We start from the raw sequence: 20772 nt of genomic DNA, 5'->3' as shown, positions 1-20772 counted from the left end.
CCCAACGGCCAGCTCAAGGAACGAGCCGCACTCAGCTGTGTGTGTGTCCCCGGCAAGCGGGCACTCACCAGGCTTCCCGCACAGGAACCGCACGCGGTAGGTCTGGCAGGCTTGGCCGTGGTCGTAGCACACGAACCTATAATCCTGTCCTTTTTTGTAGACGACCTCGGTGGTGAGGTTAACGCCATCCGCCGTCGTGGCCTGGAAACGGCACGGGAATTACAGAGCAAAATCATTTTCATGTGCGTAAAGGAGGAAGGCGATGATTAATGGCATAAACATCCACTCGCAAGTCTAAAACTGTCCCTGCTGCCGAAGTTGTTTCCTCGGGCCCAGGATGATCGTGAAATGACCGGGCCTCGCTTTTGTGCTAAGAAAACAGTTTTGTTCTAAGGAAGACAGTGTGAAGGCACACGGTGGAGACATGCCTCGCTGGGATCCCGGGGTGGTCTGTACGCAGACCACTGATTTGCTGGGACTCCCATCGCCCACCCCTGCCGCTGATTGAGGACCCCTCTGTTCAATCAACAGGTGTGGGGGGCCCTTAAAAACACTCATGCCCAGGCCCCATCCCCCGGGGCTCAGATCTGGTGTGTCCACGTGTGGCTGGGGATCGGAACTTTTAGAAGTGGCTCAAGTGGTTCCCGAGGGCAGTCCAGTTTGAGAACCGTCCTTGTCCTTGCAGTGATAGGGCTAAAGTGCTCGGCATATGATCTCATTCCCTCTTCACAGCAACAGTGAGGTCGCCGGCTCTACAGATAAGGGAACCAGCCTTCCGTGGGTGAGTCACTAGCCCAGGGTCAAACGAGCCAATCGGAGGCAGAGCCAAGATTTGAATCCAGACTCAGCCGACCGCAGAGCGGGTACACCTCCCCACTGCGGCGGCCCGGCACGCAGCCCAACGTCCTCCGTTCAATGTCTGTCTCCTCCCCCGGGATCCTGAGCTCTGGGGAGGGCAAAGGTTTGATTTCCGCCCGTCTCCCTGATCCCCGCTTCCAGCCCGGGGCTCAGCACGGACTGGGGTCTCCGGGATGGGGCCGACGGGTGAGCAGCCCCAAGGCCAGGTAGAGAGTTTAGGGCGCGGGCTCCGAGGAGGTCACGCTCCCTGCCAGCTGGGGCTCATCCCAGAGCCCGGGTGTGTCTGCAGCAAGCCCGCGGCTGTCATCAGACACAAGCAATTTAGAACCAAGCTGCAGCTGTTGTCCTCTCTGGCACAGAGACCAAAGGGACCCGGGCCGGGAAATAGGGAGGCAAAGTAGAGTCAACCTATTAAAAAAGAGGGCGGAGGGGGGGAGCTTTTCAGGAAACATTAGATCGAACACAGCAGGTATCTGTTGTCTTTGGCTTCAAAGAAGAGCTCTAGGGCAGGGAGCTCCGGCATCTCGAAAACCCAGCCCTTTCCTGCAAGAGTCGAGCTCACCCCCATCATCTCGGGTCACCTCCAGCACCCTGGGAGAAGCGGGAGTTACGGACCCGCCCTTGGGAAAAAGTGAAGGCTCAGAGGTTTTTAGAAGCCAGCTCAAGGTCAAGGTCGTTGGAGTATCTAGCTCGGCTCCTCTGAGGTCCCACTGTTTTCCGTGGAGGCCAGAGTGCGTCCTTCTGCAGGAGACCCCAAAACACGGAGAACTGAGCCTGAAAACACCAGGGAATGGAACCGGACCTTTTCCAAGGCACAGTGTCCCACACTTTCGGGGGGGGCATCTATTCAACTCTGCGTGCTCCTCCCCTTCCTTTTCCTAAACCTGAGGAATGACCTCACTTTGCGATAAGAGGAGCAAAAAGGTGTTACAAAATAACAGTATGATTATGACAATAATCATAAAATATTAAAAATCATCACGGGCCCTTCATATATTGTTGTATGACAACCACGAAATAATCCCACAGGGAAACCGTGACAATCCCCGATGTGCATTGTTGTTGCCGAAGAGGAAATTGAGTCACCTGACTGAGGTCCGCCGCCAGGACAGGGGTGAGGGCGGCGAGGTTTAGGGCTGCGGTCACCTCAGGGTCATGGGAGTGCAGGGACGGAAGCTTCGAGAAAGGGCCACCGTGACCATTGCACCCTAACCCTTGACCGCTCCCCTGTGCCTTTGTTTAGCCAAGAAAAAGCCAAGATCCCATTCTGGAGTTGAGAGTTGTGAATCAATAAGGGGCCACCAAGCTCAGCAAAATGTTGTCATGGAAGGCACTTCCGTGAGGGGCCACCCGGGGGTCCTAGATGATGGGGTCGGGTCCCTCGGAGGGTCTCAGATGATGGAGCGGGAGAGCCGTCGTGCCCTCCACTATTTTGCATTTTGTATCTACGTGAGCTCGTCCCTGCTTTGCTGCCTCCAAGCCCTCAGTGAAGTTTTATTTCACCCTTCAGCCTGGGATGGGTTGTGCCTCGACGTGAGCAGGCGCCCGCGTCCATGCCGGGAACAGAGGCACCGGGGGAATGGAAGACGCCTACGGGAAGCAGCCTTGGGGACGTGGTCTCCTAAAGGCAGTCATCCGGAGCCCGACGGCTGGCAGGGCCGACACCGGGAGGCGTCCATTGACCGTGTAAGCGTTCCTGGAGGATTTCCAGATGTACGTGGGGAGGGGAGGGGATCCAGATGTACGTGGGGAGGGGAGGGGAGCAAAGGCCAGGACTTCCAGTGGCCAAGGGACCTGGAGGAGTAAGACGAGGACGGGGGCAGAACTAAGGCTGGTATGTTCCGGGTCGCAAGAGAAAGTTCGAATTAAATCTGGGGCCTTTGGGGGCATGGGCCCTTCTTGATCTTGCTGGACCCAGAATGAGCCTACAGCCCACGGCTTGCGCTCACCCGGGGTCCGTCCTTCTCGAGGACGCGCAGCCCTGTGAGCGGGTGGGGGCGTCTTAGCCACATGGGAAGCTGGCGAGTTGGGAGCACTGCCCACTCACACGCCGCTCAGCAGAGAACCAGGCTGCGGGGAGGGGGACTGAGCTCAGCCAGCACCCCAAATCTCATTTGGGTCCTGTGCACTCAAGGTCCCCAAGGAAATCGACTGAGAAGGGAGTCTGAAGGAGACGGCCCGTCCCCAGGCTGGGGCACCGTCCGCCACGGCTGTGGAAGCAGCTTGAGGAGGAGTGGGGAGTGGACCCAGGACTGGGCCCTCGTTGGGGAGCTCACTGGCCGGGGCGCCTGGAGCCCAGAAGTACTTCTAGAGCGGGAAGGGGACTTCCCGGCTCACCCGTGTCCTGGGAGCGCAGGGAGAATGGTACCACCCCAGTGGTAAGAAAGTCAGACTCTGCTTCCGAAATAAAGTCTTTGTCCCTCCCGGGCATTCGGAGTTTGGTACCTGGATGTCGATGGGGCGATTGCAGATCTTTCCTGGGTGAGCGACCCGGAGGTCTGAAATCTTCTCCCCGCCTTTGGTGTGCGTCGCTCTGTCGTGCTCAAACCACTCTGTCCACTCCACATCTAGGCAGAACACAAAGAGCGGGGTGAGGCGGAAAGGGCCTGAGAGGGCAGGTGCCCCGCAGCGTGGCCCCCGGCGCCCCGGGGCCAACAGGAGTCAGATACCAGCGTCCAGCTGTACGCCAAAGCAGTCGCCATGTCTCCCACCTTTTCATTAAAAGCACCTCTTCACTGACTTTCTCACTTTCTGGAAGCCATAGAATCTATCTTCCTCTTGACCGCAGAAGGGGTGACGATGACCGCTACCGTTTCTCGGGGCGGCAGGGACGGCGCTGCTCTCCGCACCCCGACCCCCACTCCTGGCTACCTGAAGGCCCGTCCTGCTCCCGCCTGTCTCCTGTCCAGCACCACTGCTTGGCACAAAGAGGATTCCGAGAGGGGGACCAGCATCCTCTGGGCTCTTGGCTGCTCGGGACTGATTAAGGAGAGACAGCTTCCCCTCGCTAATTTAGTTTACTGGGCAGCATCCAGGGGTCTTATTGGTGCAAGAGAAAAATCTTTGTTGTGCAAAGACAGAACATCCTGCCCTTCGCTCCCACCGCTCGGGTTTTCCTGGTCATGCCGAACGGCTCACCTTGAATCCACTCGCTGGAGGAAGAGACGTTGAAGTACTCGCCGTGCTCCGTCTGGAACACTCTGGACACCCGGGCAGCCGCCGAGCCTCGGTGTCCTGTCGGAGAGAGCGGGGGGCGTCGGCGACCGCAAGCCCCACCCCCACATCCCGAAAAATGTCAATAATCCCAAGACGGAGCCAACCCCCAGCACGCATGGATCTTGAACTCTTTCCTAGAAACAAAAACCATTTCAGGCCCGTCTCTCTACCCGGGAAGCAGATTTTCTATGGTCCCTTCTTTTCCTTCAGTTTTGAAGATTGGTTTCCGCATGCTGACAAAGCCGAAGCCCCGATTTCTCCCGCGGATTCCTGTCTGGGGATAGGACCTGCGGGGCTTTCCCACAGGTGGTGCGGGCCCATCCAAAGTATCTTTTGAGCTCAAAATACTCCCCCTGCAGGGTCCTGTTCTCGCCTGTCCTAGGTCCCTTGCTCTGCGTAAGTCAGTGGCCGTCTCCTTGCAGACATAGCTATTGTCTTAGTGATCGCCTTTGGCCACTTTGGCGAAACAGGCCAGCGAGCATGGGTGTGTGTGTGCGGGGCGGGGGGCGGGGGGTCCCACCAGGTTCTGAGGGAGGAGGGCGGCTCAGAAAGACCCGGGCCTCTCGATCAGGGAGAACGGGAGGGGATTCTGCCTCTTGCCAACTATTTATTACCGTGATACTCGATATGGTCTTCAACGGAAGAAGAGGGATTTCCTTTCACGGTGAGAAAACTCCAAGGGTGTCTGGTAAAAGCAACAACAAAAGGTAAACTTCTTCACCGGCCTGGGCCCGTCCCAGAGGCAGAGCAAAGGCAGAGCCCGCGAGCACGCAGCCCTCCCCGCCGTGCCAGGAGACCCGCCCGCGGCCGGGCTTCCCTCTCCCGAAGAACAAGGGCCTGCTTTGCTTCCTCCCTTCCTGGCTCGCCGGCCGCTTACTCGCCGTGAGCCTCTTAACCCCACTCCGGTGGGAGACGGGCACGGATCACGAACGAACAAGCCCGCGGCCCTACAAACCAAGCCACCCACCAGGCCCAGCTGGGTCCCGGAGCGAGGGTCCCGATAGCTTTGGGAAAACAAGGATGGAGGTTCCGGGAGAGAAGGGCTCCTTCTGCAATGTCCGGGCCGTGGAAAGTCGGAAGAGGCCCCTCGCTCACAGCGGGGGACAGAGGAGGAGAAGCCGAGGGAAGGCGTCCTCCACTGCAGCTCGCTCTGAGGCAGGAAGGTTTCCCTCCCCGTTTCTGTCTTCCCCCTGACGCCTGTCTTCAGTCCCGCTCCTCCTCTCACCGTGGCACGGCAATCGCTCACCGTACGTACTCAAGACCTTCTGTTGTTTGGGTTTTGAGCTTTCATTTTGGAAAGCAAGTGTCTACTGAGGTTGGGGACTTGGTTGGTGACACTCTTGCTTAAGACCCATCCGTGGCTCCCCAGTGGCCTCTGGGTGAAAGCCAAGCTCTGGTGCAGAGAAATGTCCTCCTGTGCCCACCCCCCAGCCTCGTCTCTGTCCCCTCCCTCCCTAGCACCCCCTTCTGCTGCCCGCCCCCCTGCCCCGCCTTCAGGGGAGCCACACGCTCAGGCCGGGCCTCGGCACCTGCAGTCCCTCGTGGGAACCTGCTTGCCCTCATCCTCACCGCCCGTCTGTGCCTCGAGCCCTTCCACCACTCTCGTGCTCACACTTCTCATCACTTCTCTGTTGTTCCCGCTGCCCACGACAGCTCAGCCCGTCCCGTCGGACCCACAGCCTCGTGCCAGCACCGGCCAGTAGCCACGTTGCGAGAGCACCAACCGCGGCGGCCGCAGACCTCAGTTCTACTGATTCTAGATGCTCTGAGTCTGTCCCTCAGAGCGTGTCTGCACAAACGAGGACCAAGAGCGTAATTCCTGCCCACCCGTGTGTGGCCCTCAGGGGAACGGTGGTGACAACGCCAGGCAAGCGTCCCTCCTCCCAGCGGCCACTGGTTCTCAGGAGAGAACGGTTGCTAATGTTTACGGAATCCTGATTCTGTGCCGGAGGGGACAGCACACGTTTTGGTACTGAGTTCCACATGTGACCCCTTCCCCACTCCGGATGTCGGCCACTTCACAGACGCGGGAACCGAACAGAGAGAAAGGGTCCCCGCCCCGCAGGCACACCTGCCAGGAGGTACAAATTCAGGCCGCATCAGGGCCAGAGTGAGGGCCCTTAGCCATTACGCTCTTCTGCTGACCCCTAAGTGGCCAGTCCCCTGGTGGTTCTCGCGGTCCTTGTAAGTCCAGGACTGGCCTTTTGGTTTATAAAACAAGGAAATGGAAGCCCCTCAGCGTTTGCTATCAAAGGAGCCTGGAGATAAAAAGTGTCCTTCAAGGTGTCATCTCTGACGGCCCGAGCTCCCTGTCCAGCCTGGGCAGTGAGAGAAGGCACCAAGGAATCCGGAGCGCCACCTGGACGCCCTCTCCCTTGCTGGGAGGCGGGGGGTGGCTCAGCTCAGCCAGGGAACCGGCTTCACTTGGAGCCCAGGGGAGGCTCTTCTGGCCCCCGACCCGGCCTGGGGTTCTGCGGAGCTCAAGGGAGGGACCTTGCTGTTTTCAAACAGCCCCAGGCCAGAGGACCTGACCTTCCACTGAGCTGAGAGCTGATTCAACATGATGGAGAGGTGTGGCCGGGTGCCCGTGTGTGCATGCCAAAGTCAGGCACGAAGCTCTAACCTGAGACAGACCAAACACAGCCGCACATCAAAGGCCCCCTCTCCGGGGCTGGGCTGGGCAGACACCTTACCAGCTCTCTAAGCAAATGTCTGTCCATGTCCCCCGGGGCACACGATGGCCCCTTTGCCAAAGAACGGGCAAACGAAGCTCGTGGCACATCGGAGACAGGGATTCCACGCAGCAGGTGGCCGGCCGGTATTTTGTAAGTGGCTGAATGAATGAATGAGTTTGTGTAGACCGAGACCTTCTGTGTTTTCAGAGCGGAATATGCTTCATAAGAAAATCTGGGCTCCCGGGGCGCTGGCTGCTCCCCAGGCCAGCCCTGAGCAGGGCGCACTGTAGGCAAGGAATGGATGCTAAGACACCCTGCGGGCCCGGGGTGGGGGAGATTCGGGGTCCTGGAGGTTGGCAGGGGCGGAGAGACGGAGGCACCTGAATCCGAGGTGTAGGAAGTGTCTGCTGCCCAGCCTGGTCATGGCCTTCCGGGCCGCGTCGTCCAGGTTCCGAGACCCCTCATCGTTCACGGCCACCGAGAGGATCCTGCCCGCGGGCACCGCGTGCAAGTACTGGGCCAGACGCTCGCTCTCCTTCTTGGACCTGTAGGTGTCAAACCTGGAAGGGCAGAGAGGGCGGTTCCACGGCCTGACAGTGGCTCCCCGAAACGGGACGTCCAAGCACACGCGCGCATTCCAGCAACCCACCTGCCCTCCGCAGACCCCAAGGCTGGGATTTTCTAAAGAAAGGGAGTTCTCGTGACGGCAAAAACCGACCTTCCCAAACCCGACGGAGGTAACCCGCTCTGACACAGGGACACCCACAATGCAGGATCTCAAACAGCAGCCTACCCCACCCGGGACCAGCATTTACGAGGAAAAGACACGATTTTGTGACGAACCCCAGCTACGCGCCATGTGACCTAAAGATCTGGAACAATTGCAAGGGAAATTCCGGAAGAATTTTTCTTGGGGCTTAAGCAAAATCACTCTAAAACTGATCTAGAAGAGTAAACCAGCGCGAACGGCCAGATTTGGGGAAAGAGAAACAGTGGCGGCACGGGGGTGGCAGGGGTGGCGGGACCGGTGCTCCCGAGCCCTCAAACAGGCTGCAAGTGTTTGTGCGAGCTGGCGTGTCCCCACCGAGGCCCAGCTCGTCTCCGTCTCCGAGCTGTGACCACACCACACACCTTAACACATCCCTCTCTGCCTGGCCACATGCTTCCTACCTTTGAGGGCCTGGCCTGCACTCCATTACTCCAGGCAGCCTCCGTGACCATAGCCTGCACACGCGTGTGCATCCATAAGGTTTATCAAGAGGTCTACTCACACGCATTCCGCTATCAGGCTCTCGAGGCCCCGGACCCACGCTTTCACCAAAGGAAATTTAGAGGGAGAAGCTGTCCTGTCTTTGCAACCTGCACACCAGCTGTTGGGATGACTTCTCCTCCCGCAGCTCAACAGGGCACGCACCGGAGGCCTGCAGGCCACGGCGGACACCGTCCTACTGATTGTGGAGGCAGCGCTGAGGGGCCAGCGTGCCGCGTGGAACGGGAGGGCTCGCGGACGCACTCTGCACCTATCAGGCTTATCCCAGCTTCCCACGTTACCCGTGCGCCGGCAGCACTCAGCCCCAGGCCAAGACAGGTGTCCGGACGGAATGTGGGTTAAAGGTCTGTCTGGGCAGATCTGGGTGTGGATCCCAGCTCCGACACTTTCTGGCCTTGTGACTCAGACCAAATGGATTCCCCTGAACCCCAGTGTTTTCCTCTGTACGCGATGGAACCTACCCCCAGGGGTCACGAAGGTAAATCACAGATGGCCAGTGAAGTGGTTCACACGATGTTTTGGACACAGTCCAGTGATCGTGCGCCTGCCCCTGCCAAAAACCCAGACGTCACCGGGCCACGCTGCCATAGATCTGCAGCCCACCCCTCTGCTGGCCCTTCTCGGCTTCCAGACCATCATGCTCCCCTCACCACGGGCCCTTTGCACTTGCTGCTTGCCATCTTGAACACTCTCTCCCTGACTCATCTTTGGCCTGCCATTCTCAGCTCAAATGTTGCTTCTCTACACTGGCCTTCCCTGACCCACGGATGCAAACCAGGCGTCCCTAGCTACCCTCCGCCATTTCCTTGTGTCCTTTCCCCTAATCAGCATGATCTCCAATGATGCTGTGTCTACATGTGCGCCCGCCTCGTCGTTCCTGTTAATTCAGCTTCGGTAGCCGAATGCCCGGGGAGGAAGAGACGTGTCTCCTCCGGTGGGGGACTTCTGTCCGGTTGGCTCACGGCTGTGTCCCAGCACCCAGAGGCACGTCTGGCTGAGGCATGTGCTCCGAGAGTGTCTGGAACGAAGGGCTATGTGCTTATGTGAGGGCAGACCTTACCGGTCCGAATGGACGACCGTCGCCGACTTGGGGTCGATGACGTGAACAATGACTCCACGGTGACCCCAGCTCCTTTCAAAAAAATAGCCTCCTTCCTCCATGCCGCCTGGGCGAAGGGTCTTGTTCAGAAACGTCCAAGAGAGCTTTTTCTGTCCGTGTAACTCCAGCGTGCCTCCCGGGCCCACCCCGATGTACTTCAGGCCGAAGTAAGGGTCGGGCTGAACTCCTTCATCGGCCCTAGGAGGGAAACAGCTCCCCGGAGTCAGCCGACCCATCGCTCCACTGGACACTGAGCCCAGAGGGGACCATGCTGCTCCCGCCACAGCCACCCCAGAACCAGACACACGTGGTGGCTGCCCGAGGCCAGCAGACAGCGTCACCCACATCGTCCTGACCAGACCCAAATGAGGCCAGAAGGCCGAGCAAAAACACTCATCACTAGCTCACATTACCAGTGCTAAGAGTTTTCCATCCTGGCCCCTCTGGCCACGTACTACAGACCCTCAAATACTCTTGGCTTCCGCTCCTGAGAACCTCAGCTGTTTGAAGAGAGACCCCAGCCAGAGGCCGACACAGAGGTTTTCCTTCCCTTGTCCATCGTAACAGATGAATGAATCATCTTTCCCAGAGGCTCCTGGAGCCAGGACAGGATCGAAGGACAGCGGGGACTCTTGTAACCTACAACACAAACCCCTAGTGAACCTGTCCGGCTCGCCCCGGTCACTGACGTCTGTCCTGCTCGTGGCTGCCTCGGGCTGTCTGTAAGGATAATCCCCGCCTGGCATGGGGGCCTTGTCCTCCTGCGCCCTCTCCCCTCTGGAAAGCCTCCTCCCCGTCAGGGCCAAGAGTAGCACTTGGTCCCTGGAGGCCGGCGCCCACCTTCCGTAGAGAACGATGCTGAAGTTGCCCTGGTAGGGGCAGAGGACGCTCCCAGCATGCAGCTCCCCACCGTCGTCTATCAGGACGTGCCGGGCGCGCAGAATAATGGGGTCCTTGTGGTCTTTGATGACTAGCTTTCCTGAGGACAGGGGAACGGGACGGGGTTTGAGAAGGCTGGTGTTAGCGGTGAGGTCACTGCAGAGGCAAGGGAGGACCCGCCAAGCCCCCCTCGTCCAGGCGGACAAGAAGGCCCGTCTGTCCAGCTCTCCCACACCTGCCGGGCCCCCAGGTGGCTCCCTGTGTGGACGCCACCCGCGGGCTCGCAGTCCTGGCTATGCACGCGGCCGTCAACAAGGAGCAAGCATCAGGAGGCGTGATGTCCGGGAATACTCCCAGCTCCAACGAGAACATCCCTCCATAAACGCTTCTGCCACCGAGGCTGGACATGGGACACACCGCTCCCAGGGGCCCAGAGCTGGGGACCTCTCAAGCCACAGGGCGCTCCAGCCTGAACCCAGAGCATGGGACCTTGGTTCCGCCCGTTGGAGCTGTGGCAGCCTGCCCCAGCCTGCCGGGCCGCGCGGCAGTGGTTGGGGACCAGCTTACCTCCCTGGGAGACATGGATGGAGTTCACTGTTGCCGACGCAGTAAGCAGTAGGGCCCGGCCGCGCCCGATGTGCACGTAGTGGTCTGGGTCGTGGCCGGGGTTCCAGGGCTGCAGCTCGGGGCTCTGGTCGGGGCACACGGCTGCCGAGGACAGAGAGGCGTCACGGCCTCCGTTCCTACCCCAGGGCGCCCGGAGGGGGGGTGCTCCCACACCGTGCCCTGCCCCCCTCTACTAGCACGAGGCCTCGAGAACAAGGACACCCCTGACATGGGCACCAGGAGCCCCGGGGTCTCAGTTCTTCCCACGTCGGTGAACCTGCCACGTCCTTCCTGGGGGTCAGTCTCCCCGTTCATAAAAGGGACGGTAGACCAGGTGACTCCTGAAGACATTCCAGGGCCCAGAGTTAGGGGGTGATCTGCCCGGAGTGCTTGTCATCCAAGACATTCTCCCCCCCGGAAAGCGGTGCCCTGAGCGTGCGCATGGCCCCTCCCCCCGCCCGGGTGAGCATCTGACTCTTGGTTAATTTTCCAGCTCTGTTCCCCTGGAAACCCGAGAGGGAGGGCATCATACAAACACCGGGTCACGGAGGACTTCGCTCCAGCGAGGGGGAGGGGCACCCCTTATTAGCAATGGCGTCTAAGCGGGGAGGAACGGGGCATGACTGTGTCTCTCCCGGTGGGGGGGGTCGTGCCGTAGGCTCCCCTGAGAGCAGCGGCCCTCGTCACCGGGCGCTAACGCGGGAACCCCTACGTCCCGCTTGTGGAGTTGCCAGAAGAGACTGCCATCGTCTCTTTTAAAAGAACATAATTGGAGGGCGCCTGGGTGGCTCAGTGGGTTAAGCCTCTGCCTTCGGCTCAGGGCATGATCTCAGGGTCCTGGGATCGAGTCCCGCATCGGGCTTTCTGCTCAGCGGGGAGCCTGCTTCCCTTCCTCTCTCTCTACCTACTTGAGAGCTCTGTCAAATGAATAAATAAAATCTTTAAAAAAATTAAAAAATAAAATAAAAATAAAAAAATAAAAGAGCATAATTCGAAACAAAGCTGTCGATGTTGAACGGTAGGTTGTGTACAGACCACCACGTTTTGCAAAACAAACATTACCGGATGGAAGCGGGAGAGAGAGCCGGGCGGAGGCTCCCGGCCAGGGCACCTCCCGCGCCTGAACCGCCACGGCCTCGGGTCCGCTCCCCCGAGGAGCCACACGGGGTGGCTTCTGGAAAGCTCTGTGGAGAGCGGCCAGGACTGTTCTCGTGCCAGAGAAACCAGGCCCGGTGCGACTCCGGCCCCGCACCCTCCAGAGGGAACCTGACGCCTGGTGGCCTGTGGTGGCCTCGTGAGTCAGACGTTCAACTGAGCTTGGAGGCCCCGCGGTGGGGGAGGCGCCTCCCCGGCTCCAGGAAAAGCAGCAGGAGGAGCCTCGTCTCCATCTGGCCGCCGGGCACAACTCCAGCAGCGGGCGCGGGCGGGCGCGGGAGGGCACGGAACCGCCTCGGATGCGGGGAGGCTCTCCTGGCAGCCAGGAGCAACCCGGAGGCAACGCGGTGGACGAAACAAAAACGAGAAAGGCTTGTCGCAGAGAACGAGCCCGGATGCCTTCCTCCCCTCTGTCCCTCGAGAGCCGTAAAGCGGGGGACCGCTCCATTTAAGGGCCCCTGGCGGGGGCGGGGGGTGGGGGTCGGGCAGACCCGCCGCGGGGCCCAGGTTGCAAGTGAAGACCGGTGCAGGCTGCAGGACAGACGCGACCTCCAGCCCCGGCTCCGAGGAAGGATGCCGGACGCCTCGTGTCTCTGGACCACGTAGGTCCAGAGAAGAGCGTCCACGATGTGGAGACGTGACCCCAGGAGGGACCCCGTGTGATCCCTGGCATGTCAGGTCAAAGCGTCGCTGTACGTTCGTTGCATTAACTCTGGGATGACGGCGTCACCCGTATTCACTTATCTCAAGAGAACTGGAAGGGAGGCGCCCTTTATCTTCCCTCAACGGCCCCAGACACAGATCCCCAAACCCACAGCATCTCGTCGTCTTTGCCCCTCTGAAGGCAGCGACCCCCGTCCCTCCTCTGCCGCGCACGGCATTGGGGGGGGGCCTTTGGGGCGGGCTGGCTGAGCTGTGGCCCCACCCAGCCCTCCCCAGCCCCACGGCACCCCCCTTCTGCCCGCCAGCTGCTCCCCTGTCAGCACGAACCCGGGCTCTGGCTGTCTCTCATGGAGGAGAGAATTTCACACGGTTTGGAAAGCAGCTTCCAGCTGTTGGAAGCCCCAAGGGACTCGAGTCATGGCAACACACTGAGAACCGGAGTCCTTGCTCGGCAGCGGACTTCCCGGAGCCTGTGGGCTGGGCTGCTGGTGGGCCGCTGCTTTAGCATCGGGCAGCCCTGGGTCATACGGGTCGGGGACTCTGGTGCCTCTGTGGCCCCGAGAGGCTTCTGAGGGTCACGTCTGTCCCTGGGTCTGTCTTCGGGTGGGTCGAGTGCTTACTGGCTTCCAGCCAAGGATGATGCCCTCCACCTAGTTCTGGTGGAACCGCTTCCAAGGAGGGGACACACAGCAGTGCAGGGGACCCCTGAGCCCCACTGACGACTGAGTGGTCCCGGCAGGGAGCCACAGGCATCCCAGCTTCTGGGACAAAGCCCCAGGGTCTCGCCACCCACATTTCCCAGGACCAGCTTGGCTGCCCCTTCACGCTCCAGGCGCAAGCACGGAGTCCGACGTCACAGCTGGCTTTGGAAGAGGGCAGGCTGACCCCAAAGTCTCTTCTGTCGTCAGGAGACCATGTCCCCCTGCAATAGCCGTGCTGGCCCCACAGGAGAAGCGTGGCGATCACAAGCTGGGCTCTTCCATTAGAGCTGGATGTTTGCACGCAGCAAAGGTCAGTTTCAGCGGGTTTTCATCTGTGGGGACCAGCCAGGGGCTGGACGTGGTCGAAGCCTGGGCTGGAACATCTGCAGCGCAGCCGGCCCTCCCCAGGGGCTGCAGGAGCAGGCAGTGGGTGGAGAGTGAGTGCAAGCCCGGGGCACTCGGGGCACGGGTGGAGAGCTGGCAGACAGGACCAGGGATCGGGAGGAGCAGAGCCTGGCCTCCTTCCCAGCTGTCTGCACCCAGACCGAAGAGAGACAGAAAAGTACCCGGTGAGACCTCCCTACAGCCCTGAGGGGGGTCATCTTAAAACAGACCCCGGAGCCCCACTCCTGGCCTAGCGCCAATGCACCTTGACCTTTGCAAAGAATAAATGAACAAATTCAGGCCCCGCTGCCCACGATCTCACCAAGTGTTAACACACGGCCTGCCTGCCCCGTCCCCTCCGGACCTGCAAGATTCCACGAGAACCACACCGAAAGGATTCCACTCGTGACGACGGGAGGTTACGTCCTGCCCTCCGCGGCCCGAGAACGACAACACAGAATAAAGCCCCTTCATCCTTGCTGCAGAAAAGCAGCCATCATGCGCCACGGCAACAGAGTGAGCCACGAGGGTGAAGGTACGTTGCTAACAACCCTCGTTCGAAACGGACAGGTGGTCCGCAGCGCTCCCCCAAGTCTGTCTCCCTGACGGCCGTTTCCCATCGTCCCCGCAGACCTGCCCTGAGCTTCTGCCTGTTTGTCCAAAATCGTTCCAGGAAAGAGTCGACACGGAGCTCAGAAAAGCAGACCTCGCGTAAGGCATCGCGGCTGACAAGACGCTTAGCGGGCCCACGATTTTATGAGGGCAGAGCGAGGAGGGAGCACTGGGTGCAGGCGGAGGGGGCAGGCTTGTCCCCAGCTGTGCGATTTTTCTCTGGACGCCCCCTGCCCCCCAAAGCGGTCTGTAACATTTGAATTGGTTGTCAACACAACCAGAAGGGGACTTAACATAAAAATCTAGATTTCTGGCTTCTCTTAAAAATGCATGCGCTCCCGCAACAGGGCCCCACTTCCACATGGAGAGCGACTGGCTAGGAGTGAGAAGTGGGTGTCCCCCTCGAGGAGCCTGAACTTGCCAGGTGACCGCGGTCCCCACCTGGCCAGCCCCAGTGGTCTGGGTCCCCCGCCTGGCTCCCGGGGATGCTGTGCATGGAAGCCCCGTGTGTAGTCCGGCCCCATCTTTTTGTGGCTTATGACAGAGGCCCAGGATGGGAGGTTGGGAGGTTAGCAGGGCCCAGCCAGAGCCCAGCCGCCCCGCCCCTGCCCTGGGGCTCCTCCTCCTGCCCCCCGCAGCCTCGCCTCCCACTGAGGCACCGAGGTCCCATGGTGCCGTGGTGGCTCACCTGTGGACAGGGACCCAGGGAAGCAGGCCAGGATCAGCCAGCTGAGGGTCAGCATCGCCTCAAAGGAGTCCTGTCTGCTGGTTGCTCCCATCCTGGCGGCGGCGCCCTGAAATGGAAGCACACCGCTTGAGACCCGGGAGCTCAGCGGCCGGAGTCCGCGGCCGGGGGGGGGGGGGGTGGGCACGGACAGACTCGGCCCCCCCCGCGCACACGGGGACAGGGCCCGCCGGGGCAGAGTCCTCAGCCGCCATGACTCAGGGCCGGGCAGACCTGGGCACGCAAGCCCCGTCCCCATCCCGCCCGGGGCCTGGAGCTCAAAGACCCGGTGATGGATGGAATTTCATCCTTGGTGCCCGAACTCCCGCCCCTCCAGGGTGAAGCTTTTTTCTTAAGGAGCAGCGAAAACCAAAAATATTCCCACGCAACATGAGCTGGAAACCAGATGCCACGAACGTGCTGTGTGAGTTCAGCTCTTTGGACGGACCTCTCTGGGCCTCAGTTTCTTAATTTGGCAGACGAGGCTGTGGACTGGCTGAGTTCTAACCTTTGCTCCGGTTTTATGGGTCTACGTTTCTAAAATACATCTTGATAAAGTCTCGACAACAGGAAGTCTCTGTGTCACGCACCCTCTGTGCATCACCTATCCAAAGGAAGATGAGATGACAAGAGATAATCGTCCCCCATTTGTTCCCTCCTTCCTTGGGAAATGAACCCCCGGCTTTTATCTGGGTGTACGGTCACCTAATATAAAGGCCACCTTTCTGGGCTCTCTTATGTAAGTGGTACAATGGCCTTGGAATAAAGTTCTGGCCAACACAGCCCCAGTATGGTGTGTGAATTCCAGAAAATGCCCTTAAGGGAAAGCAAGAAGTCCTTCCTTCCTCCCTCTTGCTGGAGGGAATGTGGGTGTGATGGCTGGATCTCCAGCAGCTATCTTGGGCTGCATAGTGGGAGCCATGCTGAAGATGGCAAAGCAAATGTAGAGAAACATCGAGGCCCTGACCCTATGGAGAAGAGAACAGCCCTAGGCTCAGGCTTTGCTTTTATGTGTGAGAGAACTAAATTTCTATCTTGTTAAATTCTATTTTACTAAAGCTGTTTATCTTTCTCCTTTCATTCACACAGACAGTCAATATGGGACTCTGTACAGATAAACCACAAGACAGGAACTTAAAAAGATGACAGATTCCCTTTTAGAACAGAATGCATGCAGAAAACATGTTTGTCCCTTTGTGGCCACACAGATGGCTCAGACTGGGCTTGGGGGGTTGGTGACCAGCTCCAGCTTCCCTGCCGAGGTCCCCGGGTCCTATCCCGGGCATGATAGCCGCTGTGCCCAGAGAGAAACATTTCTTCCCTCATGGAGAAAGGGGCCCAAATCCCTCTTGCCAGACACGGGCTCCTCCCCTGAACTAGCCCAGGGACAAATCTAACCATCCCTGGCCTGTGGGCTGCCGGTAAAGTGTCTGGAGTGCTCCAGGGGAGCTGGGGAATGCAGGAAGGTCGGAGCAGGGGCCCCCATGCTGAACCTGTGTCCTTCTGTGCAGGTGGGCCGGGAGGCGGGGAGGGAGAACCTGATACTCTCAGATTCAATGCCCGCGGTGTCCTCTCTGCCTGGCCCGGACCTGACCTGCGAGAACAACAGGCCCATTCTAGTTGCCTCGGCCGCCGCTGAAGCCTCGCCTGAAGTCACGGCCTCTGGGAACAGCGCCTTTCCCATGGGCCCCAGAACATGGGTGTCTGCTGTCCTGTTCTCTGTGACAGAAAGGAGGGGCTTCAGGGACAGGGAGGCGGCCCTGCCCTCAGGGGAGAGCCAGAGCCCCGCTCCCAAGTCTGGATCAGGTTAGGAAGACTAGAGATAGCTGTTATCTGCTGCAGAGAAGCCGCCCATCACCACGGGGTCCCCCGAGGGGCGCCCCGACTTCCAGACCATAAGCCGGCAGCTCCGCTGGCTAACGGAATACGACAGGCTCCTGGGGTGGTGGGGGCTGGAACGGGAGGAGGTCTGGGTGCGGGTGCCCTTCTGTCCCAGCTCCAGGGGTCCCCCGTGAAAGCACTTTCTCGTGGGCCTCAGATTCCCACGTGGAGAGGCCGTCTGGGCATTCAGGGACCTGCGGCTCTGACAACCTCTGATTGCATCACAGGTTATTTCAGAGACCGTGGACACACACACACGCACACACACAATCCCCATCTGGGCGCACACACACACAATGCCACCTGGAGGACAAAGGCTCTAAGCCTCTTTTCCCCAACGTTCAGGAGGCTTCTGCCGTGTCTGTGTCCGAGCCCCGGGAGACAGAGAGGCCTCCTGACCAGAGAGGTGACGCCCACGTGGCCAGGATGGGGGGCAGGTCTCTCCCGGGAGAGGCTCCAGCTCCGGAGTCCAGAAAGCCCGAGGAACATTCTGCTGAAGCGAGTCCCCAGAGTCTCTCGGATTTCACTTGGGAGCTCTTCACCGGGGAGGCCGGCGTGGTCCGTGGCTCGCTCCAAGATTTCTGGCAACGGGAGCTGAGATTCTGCTGGCAAGATACGGTCCTGACCTGGTTCCCAGCTGCTGGAGGCCCGGGAAGATCACACACTGCCCCACAGTGCTAGAAGTTTCCACAGGACGCTGCGGGCCGGAGGCTGGCTGGCCGCAGGCCATGAGCTGACCTGCTCCTTGAAGGGCGTGGGGGCAGCCTTCTGCAGAGCCAGCAAGGAGGAAGAGGGCGGACAGGCTATTTGGAACAACTCGGGATTCTCCATGACCAGCTCAGGGTTCCAGACCGGCGCCGTTCCTGCTGTCCCACGGTGGCCCAGGCCGTGTGCTCCCGAGTCTCATGGGGACGAGAGACACTGCCTCTGTCCGCCCATCTGGCCTTCACGTGCCCGGGGCCTGAATCTTGGTTCTTCCTGTAGGTGGTCGATCCTGGGGTCTGGGGCTTAGCACCTGCAGAAAGAGAGGGAAACAGAGTGTTGTTGGAGTCTCTGGAGAGGCCCTGTGTCCCGGCTCAAACTGCCCCAGCACAGCGGCACCCTGGCCCCAGGGCACGAGAGACCCTGTGCCGGCGCAGCTGCAGAATCCGGACCCTTCGAGAGAGTCCTGGACGCCGGCCCAGCAGTGGGGGGAGGGTCTGTTCCAGCCCAGAGGCGGGGGGTGATATGGGACCTCTGGGGTGATCTGGCATCCTGTCTCAGGAGCATGAGAGCACAGGGACAGCATCTCCCCATCAAACCTGGCCTGAGGCAAGGCCAATGTCACTCAAACCCGGACAAGGCTGGGTCCAGCCACTGGCAGGACACTGTGGTCCAGAGGCCTCAATCCTGGCCACACGGCTGATATCTGGAAAACCATCTGAACAATGGGGTTCCCTTTCGTGGTACAATCTGAGCGAATACATCCTAAATTCCAAGGTCACTGGGGGATCAAGCGAGATGCCTGACCTGCGGCCAGTAGCCCCCCTGCCCAATTGTGCTCTCTGGAAGGCCAGCCTGTGCCCCTGTTCATGCAGGGCCCCCGTGGGGCTGGTACAGGCCAGACCACCCACACAGGCTCAACTTAGAACCTTTTCCGGACAAGAACCTGCAGGCCCATCCCAGCGACCGCCAGAACTCATGCAAACAGGCAGACAAAGCCGAGAGCTCTCTTTCCCGCCAGGCAGAAAGTGACTCATTAAAACATAGCCTCTGACCCAGCAGGTCTAGGGTGGGGTGTGATCCTGCCTTTCTAACCCGCTCCCGGGGGAGGCTGGCGCTGCCAGGCCATGGGCCAAGACACAAGGATCTGCCCGTTTTACAGAGAGGCAGACTGAGGCACAGGGAGCCGGAGCCCGAGCCTGTTCTGGTCAGCAGCAGTAGACGGAAATCCAAACCAGCATCCGAGAGGAGAATTTCTGTCCGACTCGAACTTAGGGGACATGTATCACCCTCCCGCCTCCCTACTCGCTTCGGGGGGGGAGTGGAGGGAGACGGGGCCCATCTGTTCCTGCCCCCGTCTCAATCGAGGCATCACTTCAAGTCTTCATTTGGATAGTAAACACGGGCCTCAGACGCCCTTGATACACCCACAGAGGCTAAAAATTCCTTCTCCGAACGGAACACCTGCTTGGACACAGGGAATCCCCTCTGGGAAGCCACTGGCACGCGGGGCCACGGAGGGAGACGCTGTGGTTCCACCACGGGAGAGGAACACACACCGAGGCTCCCCCAGCCCTGGACGGACGCCCACAAGTCATTCGGGTCCTGCTGGGCCGCCGAACCCAAGCCTCCCATGGCAACACCGACCTGGCTCCCCAGGCCGACAGCATCTGTTTCTTCACCGCTCGTCCCGACCCCCTGAGCGGGCACCATGGGGGCACCGGGGGAGTCAGGAAGGGAAGACCTCCGCCCTCCAAATGGCCCCCAGTCCCATCACTCGATGCCATGGGCACCGAAATCACAATGATGAGTGCGCCCCCCCCCGCCCCGCCACCAGTGGAGATCCCTGTGGCCTCAGCCTGCCCAGGGGCGCCTGGCTCCCCGAGTCGGAACATCCAGGGTGGGGGCCCGGCCCTCCGTGTGTGAGCGAGCCCTCCCAGCCACGCTCCTGAGTGCACACATCTGAGGACAGTGTTAGCTCGGCTCAGAAGAGACAATTGTCACCCGGGGCCTCAGGGCGGACCTCGTGAGTGTTTGACGGTGTGTGGGCGAGTGCTAACCATTTGGGCCGTGTCACCAGACAGACCCAAGTGGCAGGGCCAGGCCAGCCGCAGAAGAGTGGTGCGTGATCGCGGCCCTTCCCTTAAAGCTCAGGGCTCTGTCCCCTCGGCTGTGGGCGGGGGGCGGGTGGCGCCGGGCTGGCCGAACAAGGCGCACGGGTGTGGGGTGCCGTGACCGAGCCAGCGTGCTCCGGGAGAGATGCCGGCCGCGGTCATCCCTGCCCGACCCCTGCTCGCTGCCCGAGGCTGCCCACCCTCAGCCTGACTTGCTAAGCGGGATTTTCCAGGAGCGTCTCCCGCAGAAAAAGGGCTGGTACTGGGTGGTCAGGTAGGAGGCCTTGCTGATCCAGAGACGTTTTCTCAACAGCTTGACGTGGAGGGTAACACGGGGGCCTCAGCCCCAGGGGCCGTGCTTATGGGGGGAAGGACACAGCTATGACACACTGGACCCCGGGCAGAGGTTGTGCCTGGAATGGCCTTCACCCCGGGAAGGGCACGCAGGTGGTGGGGGACCCGCGGGACGGGCCGAGGACGTCCTCGGGAACAGCTCGCTGCATTGGTTTACTCCAGGAGGGCCTGGCTGGCCGCCCCCTTGGAGCCGACTGAGCTCCCCGAAAGAGGAGGGGCGGGAGACAAAAGGTAAGAGAGGACTTGTTTTCCCCACCCCATATTCAGTTATCGCTCCTCTGGGGGGTTCCCCGCTGAGAAACAAGCCACGCTGGGCTGGTGTCAGGTTGTTGGGGGCAGTGGAGGGAGAGGAAGCACCAGGAGGAGGGGGCGGGTCCCAGCTCTGCCCCGCAAATGTCCGCGGCCTCTGTGGGTTTGCACGGCTCTGCGCCTCCTTGACTTATATGCCGTCTCTCCCCGGTCCACCTCCCACCTTCCGGAACCTGTCTTTGCTCTGACTCATCTCTACCCCCGTGAGTCTCCCTGGACCTCGGCCTTGACCAGTGGCTTCTCCCCCTGCACCCAGGGCTTGCTGATCAAACTTTCCCTCTCGTTTCTCTCTTTCCGTCCTCGGGACTTACTGAACGATTGCCCTGGAAACTTGGGCCGCAGGCTCCCCGAGGGGCAGCCCGCTTTGCTGCTCCCGCACAGTGGCGGCCCAGCGACACGGGACCAAGTGCCTTGCCCAGCGCTCTCTAAAACACCGGGTGTGAGCGAGCAGAAACTGGACACACGTAGGCAAGCTGATGCTTCTCGTAACTGTAACTCTTCTCAAAAGTCTTCTAAGCCATTCCCTCAACGAGGAAGAAAAAGATCGTCTGTCCTCTCGGAGCTGCTTCT

The 20772-nt window shown here is 60.3% G+C and overlaps 1 protein-coding gene across 1 annotated transcript in view; it reads right to left on the bottom strand.

The window, feature by feature from the left end:
* The window catches only part of LOC123944518 (cell migration inducing hyaluronidase 1), a 124735-nt gene that overhangs the window by 43237 nt on the left and 60726 nt on the right, over positions 1 to 20772 (bottom strand). The window contains exons 2-10 of the mRNA XM_046009684.1: positions 14807 to 14912; positions 10565 to 10705; positions 9959 to 10097; positions 9080 to 9316; positions 7130 to 7309; positions 4689 to 4759; positions 3997 to 4092; positions 3304 to 3425; positions 69 to 201 (exon numbers count right to left, since the gene is read on the bottom strand). Of these exons, the coding sequence (XP_045865640.1) occupies positions 69 to 201; positions 3304 to 3425; positions 3997 to 4092; positions 4689 to 4759; positions 7130 to 7309; positions 9080 to 9316; positions 9959 to 10097; positions 10565 to 10705; positions 14807 to 14897 (1210 nt within the window). The 5' untranslated portion in view covers positions 14898 to 14912. The remainder of the gene's footprint in view (positions 1 to 68; positions 202 to 3303; positions 3426 to 3996; positions 4093 to 4688; positions 4760 to 7129; positions 7310 to 9079; positions 9317 to 9958; positions 10098 to 10564; positions 10706 to 14806; positions 14913 to 20772) is intronic.

Source organism: Meles meles, chromosome 6, assembly GCF_922984935.1.
Source record: "Meles meles chromosome 6, mMelMel3.1 paternal haplotype, whole genome shotgun sequence".
NCBI lineage: Eukaryota > Metazoa > Chordata > Mammalia > Carnivora > Mustelidae > Meles > Meles meles.
The sequence above is the reverse complement of the archived record's forward strand: the minus strand, read 5'-3'. Positions and strand labels throughout refer to the sequence as shown.